Source organism: Dendropsophus ebraccatus, chromosome 4 (genome assembly GCF_027789765.1).
Source record: "Dendropsophus ebraccatus isolate aDenEbr1 chromosome 4, aDenEbr1.pat, whole genome shotgun sequence".
Classification (NCBI taxonomy): Eukaryota; Metazoa; Chordata; class Amphibia; order Anura; family Hylidae; genus Dendropsophus; species Dendropsophus ebraccatus.
The window spans coordinates 26,100,466-26,109,346 of record NC_091457.1 but is presented as its reverse complement, the minus strand read 5'-3'; the positions used below and the strand labels follow the sequence as shown (position 1 = coordinate 26,109,346).

Below are 8,881 nucleotides of genomic sequence, written 5' to 3'. Positions count from 1 at the left end.
CAAAACGATTTTTCCGTACAATATATCGTACCGTCTAAACGCTGATCGTTATGAAAAAAAAAAACTGTTACTCCGACATCGTTAATCGTACGATCGGGCCAATTATCGTTTCGGGTAAACCCAGCATTAGAATGACCAATATGGTAAAAAGGTATCAGGGTAAGGCTAGGTTCACACTGTGTTTTTGCAATCCGTTTTCTTCATCCGTTTTTTGCAAAAAAAACGGATGAAAAAAACTGATGCATTTGTGTGCATCCGTTTTGATTCCATTATAAAAAATAAAAAAAAACGGATCCGTTTTTTTAACGGACAAAAAAGTAGTGTCAGCTACGTTTTTGTGTCCGTCAAAGAAAATGGATTTGTTTTGATCCGTTTTTTTTTTTTTATAATGGAAGTCAATGGAAAAATGGATCAAAATGGATGCACACAAAACAAATGAAAAAAACGGATTGCAAAGACGCAGTGTGAACCTAGCCTCAATGGAACCTATCAATGCTTGCAGATTACCGTTGGACAGTTAGTTCTAGTTTACATATATAAATTGCATCCATTTCCATTTTTTTCAAAGATATTGACCGCAACTGATGTCCCAACTGATGCCAAAAAGGCATCAGTTGTCATCAGTTTTTCTATCCTTTTTTCAGAAAAAAAACTATCAGTTCCTACGATTTAATATCAGTTTCCATACATTTATTTCATCAGTTGTCATCATTTTTTTTCTCTTCAGCATTACAGGGGACGATCTATATAGGGAGCAGCAGGACACCGGAGCCCTCTACTGTGGGCAGCAATACATGGGGGCATCTCCTACTACAGGGATAGGGGACCTTGGCTCTCCAGCTATTGCAAAACTACAACTCCCATCATGCCTGGATATCCCAGACATGATGAGAGTTGTAGTTTTGCAGCAGCTGGAGATTCAAGGTTCCCTACCCCTGTCCTATAGTGTTGCACTGTAGAGAGGAGCTGGGGGGCTTCCCCCCCTGCAAGGGGGCACTCTGCTGCATGGCCAGGGTGACAAGGGTTAATGGGGGGGGGGGGCCACGGGAGGCAAAAGCCAGAGGAAGCATAATGCATGCATCATTAAAAAATGGATAATTTTAATTCTAAACCAAACAACTTTTGAAAATTCGTTCCGTGTATCGTTCCGTGTAGTAGGGCCCTAAATTGGCCCCAGTACCCTACAATTGCAGGGTTCAGCTCTCCGATACTGTGCCCGGCTGTCACTGGAGGGGCAACAATTTTAAAATCTTGATCTTCAATCCTCCGTCCCGATGCCCGGTAATTAGGCACGAGGGCAGAGCCGCAGCGGCAGGTAGTCACGCTACCAGCCCCAGCCCGAGGGTACAGTTACCACACAGATGTAGGAACTCAGATAATATTACCCTTTATTGTCCCAAATATACATTCATTATGGTAGGAACGTTAAAGATAATCACTGGAAGACATTAATACTTTATGTACAAAGACGTTGAATACAGGTCATACTTCCTTCAATGTTCAAGCAGTATGCGTCCTATTACAGGTTCTCCTTGTATATAACCCTCCTACACAGCCATTCACAGTATTTGTAAGCCATACCTGAAATAACAGTGGCTCCAGACTCTCTGGCCACTATGGAAAGCATTTGCTTCCCTCCGATTTGTCTGTGTAATCTGTGAGATTTTTTATTTCCTTCAATCCCCTGAAATATTTTTAGTGGTTTTCTGAACTGATCATACCCGAACATCTAGATAATACAGTGTTTGACTCATTTTCCACTCTCCGAAAGCCGTCCATCTCAACACCTTCATAGACCTCTATTACATCATCGATCCTGCCGCCCGCTGACCGGTAATAACTTGCATTGTCTTTCAATTTGATCAATTCATTAACTTATTAAGAAATGATTCCCTGATCCCAAACTTTCTATACAAAGTTCTTGGAAATGACTTGATAATTCAGTCTTTAGCCGTTCCTTCACAGTTGCTGGCTCCACCCCTGAGTATCTTGGCACCGTTTTCTCGGGGCAAAGTTCCAGTGAACGCTTCTTCTTGGGTCCTTTTCAGACTTAGAACTTCAGCCTGAAGTTGTGCTCTTCCTTCTTGTTCCTGCGAGAAAAAAAAAAGTTAAGATTTCATTAGATTCTAACGAAATAGAGATGGGCGAATCTCAAGCACATTCGGGTCCGTCGATAACTGAGCCTGCGGCATTTCTGGTGGCTGCAGAAGTTGGATGCAGTTCTAGGAAGTCCTGAAAAACATGGATACAGTCTGTGGCCTATGGCTGTATCCATGTTTTCCAGGACTCCCCAGGGCTGCATCCAACTTCTTCAGCCACAGGTATTTATATGACGAGTGATATATCAGCCAATTGTTATCTCTCCAGATCTCCCTATACACATGAATGGTTATCAAGGTCCACAGTGGCTAAGTAACAGTCAGTGGCAGCTTATCTGTCTAAGAACAGTAGGGTTGAAGTGGCTTTTTTTTGTGTGGCGAAACAAACAGGAAGTGCAGATCATCATGGATCGGGCACTGTGAAACAGATGCGACAGGGGATCAGGGTAATTGAGTATAATTTTTTTGTGTCTATTAGCTAAAGCAGAGCACAACTGCAGACTCATTTGCAGGAGCCATCAGCTTTAAAGTGATATTCTCACCCCCTTTCCATATAAATAGTTCTCAGCACCATTCTTAAGCTTACATTCTGGACATTTTTATATCTTACCGTATAAAGGATTTCTTGGTGGTCTCTCCCCTTAAAAATGCATGTTATTGTTGTTGGACAGTGCCATATGGGCGGGGCTTAATGGCCGTGGTGCCCAATAGCCCCGTCTACATTAGCACCGTAGGCCCACTCTTCAGTTATGTCATTGCTTCCTAGGCCCCGCCTAGAGGGCCAGCCTAGAGGTTTAGGCCTGACCCCTCTGATCCAGAAGTCACAGATGGGGCGGGGCCTATGCCTCTTGGTCGGCCCATTGGAAATGGGGTGACAATATCACTTTAAAGGGAAACTATCAGAAGTATCTATAGCGCACAGGGCGCAGATGATGAAGGTAAGTTTGTTATCGAGGATGCACTATAGGGAGATATCAGCAGGCTCTGTTCACACTGAGCAACCACGGCATAGCTCTCAGCCGTGCTCAGTGTCCTGCTGTGAGTGAATGAGAGGGCGCGCGCGCGTCCGCTTCCTCCCGTCTCCACTCAACGAAGTGACATGTCACTTCTTCGGGCGGAGAGCAGCGGCAGCGGAGGAGTGCGCACCCTCTCATTCACTCACAGCAGGACACTGAGCACGGCGGAGAGCTCTGCCGAGTTTGCTCAAGGCCCTATTCCACGGAACGTTTTTGAACGATTATCGTTCATAAAATCGCTCAAACGACCACTCGTTAACGATATTCGTTCTGTGGAATAGCTGTAAACGAGTGAATGACAACTACGAAATCGTTGTTGAGTTGTTCACTATTTTTTTTCAACATGTCGAAAAAAAATCGTTGGTCTTTCAACAATAATTCGCTAATCTTTTCGTTGAATAAAAAATCTTTCAGTCTTTCTTGAAATGTCTACCTACATTTCCCCACCTACATGCTCAGCCCGGCGAACGTTTTAAACGACCATGTAACGATCGCAAAAAAATCGTTACACTACAGATATCGTTCACTTTCCCACGCGTATTATGTGTTATCGTTCGCTTCAAAAAATCGTTAAGTGCTCGTTAACGAGCGGTCGTTGGAGCGAGTCTATGAACGATAATCGTTCTGTGAAATTAGTGTGAACGGGGCTTAACAGCCGGTTCCAACAGTCAGACCCTTCCAGATCAGCTCATTGCACATTACAATAAGCTTCTCCAGATGACGTCATGACTGGTGACTCTCTTACCTTTTTAAGGTCTTCCTGAAGTTTCTTTAGCTTCATTTCCAGCTCTGTAACTTTGTCATTAAGATTTCTAAAAAAAAACAAAAAAATGTATTTTATTCTAATAAGATAGTAAATCTGAGTGTGACATATACTTGGGTGAAATGTATGGCCTGACAAGGAAAGTGTTTGCCGCTTACCCCGATGCTGCTGGGAGAGAGCTTTGAGCTCCCATATCATTTTTAAAAGCTTGTACCTGTTCTGTAAGAACACACAAAGTATAAGAACAAGTAATAATGGCTGTCACATACACAAGAACCTACCACTGCACTAGGGGTACAGGTACAAGGGTAGCAGGCAAAGCAGATGTAATGGGACCCAGCAGCTGGAGGAGCTCCATTACTGTTAATGGAGGTGAGGGGTAGTCTGCGATTAGATTGTTACTAGTAAAGAGAAATCTGATTGGTGGGGAGGGAGAATGGATGTACAGGAAAAAAAGAGTGAATAAAGGAGCACACACAGTTAAGGAACGGAGGAAAACACAAGGAGCGGGGTGAAATCAAGGATTATTATTGCAATTTCATCAACGTGTTAATGAGAGCGGTCATGGCCCTATTCTAGGTTCGCTTATGATATCACCCCTGCCAGACATCAACGAAACATCGGCTCTAGCTGAAATCGGTTACTTTCTAACATATTAAGAGTTAAAGTTTCACTGTCATATTTTTTTTCTACAGAAATCAATAGTCCAGGCGATTTTAAGAAACTTTGTAATTGGGTTTATCAGGCAAATATGCCATTATCTGCATTCAAAAAGACTTTCCCCAGGCCCCCCCCTCCTCTTTCTCATTTACTGCTCATTATCAGAAAATCTCGACTAGTTTACTTCAGTCGAGCCCTATGTAATCTATGGAGAGGGGAGGGGGCAGGAGGGAGGAGGGAGATTAGTCGCCAACAGAGAGCAGAGAACAAAGAATTACACGGTGGGAGCTGTGTGAAAGCTGGTATTCAGAGATCAGAGAGGTCAGTGCTAACTTCAGAGGAGATGAAGCCTGGTGATGTAGCTGTAAATTAACTCTTTGTTGTCCTGTTTTGGTGCGTCATCTCCCTCCACCCGTCCCCTCTCCATAGATAACCATGAAGACAGGGGGGAGAGCTTCAAACTGCTTTTTCATGATAAAAATGCATTTTCCGGCTAATAAACCCAAAGTTTCTTAAAATCGCCTGTACTATTGATTTCTGCAAAAAAATATTAAACGACAGTGACACTTTATCCTTTTTTAGTGCATAATAATTGCTTCTATTTATTTACACGGGTAAGTGTTACCTCCAATAAGGATGCACTGTTGTTCTCTCATTTGCACAACTGCTACTCTATATCTATCTATATCTAAAACTTTCTTTTTTAATAAAGACTTATTGATGCCATAGACAGTGGCAACTTACCTTCTTTAGACATGGCTTCCAGTATGCTATTACAGGCCAGCGTGAGGTCCGAGATACTCTGCCATTCATCTTCAAGGGACTGTGGAGCTGGTGAGAGTGCTGGTGTGAAAAACAAGCAAACTGATAAAGTGATCAGCGTATAGACTGGGTACAGGAGTATTACAAATGTATGCAACGTATGCATCTCATGTAAGAACCAGAAGCAGCACCTAGCAGATACAGACTTGTAGGTACAGCAGATGTCACCCACACACAGGGCTTGTGTACTCACGTAGCATTCCCAGACCTGAAGGGCTCCACCTTCTTTACCCATACACACTGTGAGAATGGAGGTGGAGCTCCTGGTACGGATGTGGACATTGTTAAAAAGTGGGTATAGAGCACAATGGCCATTTTGATATTTAAAGGGAGAATTTTTTTTTCTCAAATCAACTGGTTATATAGATTTGTAAATTACTTCTATTTAAAAATCTCCACTCTTCCAGTACTTATCAGCTGCTGTATGTCCTGCAGGAAGTGGTGTATTCTTTCCAGTCTGACACAGTGCTCTCTGCTGCCACCTCTGTCCATGTCAGGAACTGTCCAGAGCAGTAGCAAATCTCCATAAAAACCTCTCCTGCTCTGGACATTTCCTGACATGGACAGAGGTGGCAGCAGAGAGCACTGTGTCAGACTGGATAGAATACACCACTTCCTGCAGGACATACAGCAGCTGATAAGTACTGGATTTCTAAACTGACATCATTAACAAATCTGTATAACTTTCTGGCACCTCTTGATTTGAATTTTTTTTTTGTCTGGACTACCCCTTTAATACACATGCACGACCAGTATATTATTTTGATTTCCCTATATAAATCTGCGAACATAAACAGAACGTCCATGGTTATCAGTACCACTATGGTATTAACCCCCAGATTTTATTATGTCAACTATATCCTTCTTCTCATCTTGTTTCTTATAACACAGTATAGAGAAAACGGAATGTTTTATACTTTTTTACCTAAATGACTCAACCCCTCACCATAACTATCAATCTCAGTTAATGGCAGTGCACTTTTCTCACTCTCAGAAGTCCGCTGCCTTGGGATAGCCTTTGATTATATCTTGTCTTTTAAGCTGCGCATCCAAGTGCCAACCTGTCAGACCAGCGCTCAGATGCAGCAGCAGCGAGCAAGGGAGGGGAGCCCATAGGACATAGTGGCGGTCTGCTGCCACCGCTCCTGTTATATGAAGCCACGGCCATCAGACCATCAATATCGTTCTAGTTTTTCTCCAACATGTTGAAAGACAAGGATCAGACCTTTTACACAGGCAAATTATCAGCAAAGAACGTTGCTAGAAATGCTCCTCCATCTGATAATTGCCCTGTGTTATGCTACGTTTACACGATTAACGATTTCGAAGTAACGATTTTTTTTTTTATAACGATCAGCATTTAGATGCAACGATATATCGTACAGAAAATTCATTTTGCGATCTCGCACATAGGTAAAATCAGTGAACGACTGTTTACACGGAACGATCTGCAAATTCTATGCGACAGTCAACGACGATTTATTAACATGTTCAAAGATCAAAATGAACGATTTTTAGCTAATCGCTTGATCGTTCGCTGTGTTTACACGGAACAATTATCGCTCAATGCGATCGTTATTGCGAAAATTCGCCCGATCATCATTCCGTGTAAACGTAGCATTATGGTGCGTTTACACAGAGAGATTTATCTGACAGATTTTGGAAGCCAAAGCCAGGAATGGATTTGAAAGGGGGATAAATCGTAGTCCTTCCTTTATGACCTGTTCCCTGTTTATAGTCTGTTCCTGACTTTAGCTTCAAAGATCTGTCAGATAAATCTGTCTGTGTAAACGCACCATTATGCTGGGTTTGCACGGAACGATTATCGTGCGAATTTGCCCAATAACGATCGAATTCGAATGATAATCGTATGTGTAAACGCACCGAACGACGAGCGAGAAATCGTTCACTTTGATCTTTTAACTTTTTCTTAAATTGTCGTTCGCAAAAAATTCGCCGATCGTTCCGTGTGAACAGTCGTTCACTGATTTTACCTATGTGCAAGATAGGCTTAACCGATCGCAAAACGATTTTTCTGTACGATATATCTGTACGAATTTTCTGTACGATATATCGTTCCATTTAAACGTTGATCGTTATAAAAGAAAAATCGTTACTTCGAAATCGTTAATCGTACGATTGGGCGAATTATCGCTCCGTGTAAACCCAGCATTAGGGTCCGTTTACACACACAGATTATCTGACAGATTTTTGCAGCCAAAGCCAGGAATGGACTATAAACAGGGAACAGGTCATAAAGGAAAGACTGATATTTCTCTTTTTTTTCAAATCCATTCCTGGTTTTGGCTGCAAAAATCTGGCAGATATCTGTCAGATAATTTGTGTGTGTAAACGGACCCTTTAAGTGACTGCTATCAGCCAAGAAGCAGGCTAACACCTGATCCTCGCCTCATTGCATGTTTTGTGCAGCACTAAAATATATCACTATCGGCTACGAGGATGTGAGGTTGACAGCAATAAATCTTAGTGGCCGCACGAACAATATAGGGATTGTTCGTTTGGCTCGGAAGTAAGATTGATTGTGCCTTCTTAAGGCACTCCTAACAAGTGCTGATCTCACTGATCGGTACTTGTTTGCTTTTGTAGACGGCCCCATATCGGGCTGTATAATAGGACCTTAATGTGCAGAATCCTTTTTTTTTCACTGGTTTTACTTTTGGACCTGTGTATGGAGAGGTTATAAAGTTGTGGAGAGGCTGCGGTCCCCAAAATTGTGATTGGTGGTGGTAGCAGCATCATGGACACAACACAGAAGGATGGTCACAGGATGTAGCCTAGTTCTGAACCAGGAGATGAACGACAAGTACCTGGACAGACAATCTAAAGGACAAGGCATAGCAAGTTCTGGCATTTAGCAAAGGCTACAACCAGGAGGTACTACAAATACCAGGTGACATATCCAAGGACAAGATCAATAACTAAAGCAGGTGTAAAAGCATAACTATAACACCCATCAGAGCCCGGAAGGAAACACCTCCATCACCAGGCAATAAGGGAAGGACCTGACTGGATATTAAAGGGGTTATCCAGCGCTACAAAAACATGGCCACTTTCCCCCTACTGTTGTCTCCAGTTTTGGTGGGGTTTTGAAACTCAGTTCCATTGAAGTAAATGGAGCTTAATTGCAAACTGCACCTGAACTGGAGACAACAGTAGGGGGAAAAGTGGCCATGTTTTTGTAGCGCTGGATAACCCCTTTAATGGCAGATCTCAAGGAGCCCATCAGAAATTGGCACAAAAGAACACAGCTCCGACCAGAGGTAGAAAAGGAGAAGATAACTACACCGAAGCTTTTTCCTTCTCGCTTCACATAATGTATACCACAGATTGAGCGGGACACTTCATGACAGACCATCTTAGACCCGTTCAGTATCCTCAGCTGTTACTTAGCATTATTAGTTGTCCTTTTTTCAAAAATTGTCATAATGAACAGACTGGCACCAATATGGAGCTGTCACTACCAACGCTTAGGGCCCTATTCCACCGGACAATTATCATTC

At 42.6% G+C, this 8,881-nt stretch overlaps 1 protein-coding gene across 5 annotated transcripts in view; it reads right to left on the bottom strand.

Moving 5' to 3' along the window:
- Positions 1-1,371: 1,371 nt before the first annotated feature.
- The window catches only part of SIPA1 (signal-induced proliferation-associated 1), a 64,990-nt gene continuing 57,480 nt past the window's right edge, over positions 1,372-8,881 (bottom strand). For 4 of the 5 annotated variants that reach the window (XM_069965303.1, XM_069965299.1, XM_069965301.1 and 1 more), the window contains exons 12-15: positions 5,283-5,381; positions 4,037-4,097; positions 3,861-3,927; positions 1,372-2,090 (exon numbers count right to left, since the gene is read on the bottom strand). In XM_069965303.1, coding sequence (XP_069821404.1) covers positions 1,941-2,090; positions 3,861-3,927; positions 4,037-4,097; positions 5,283-5,381 — 377 coding nt within the window. In that variant the 3' untranslated portion in view covers positions 1,372-1,940. The remainder of the gene's footprint in view (positions 2,091-3,860; positions 3,928-4,036; positions 4,098-5,282; positions 5,382-8,881) is intronic. The other variant, XM_069965304.1, reaches the window with a different exon arrangement.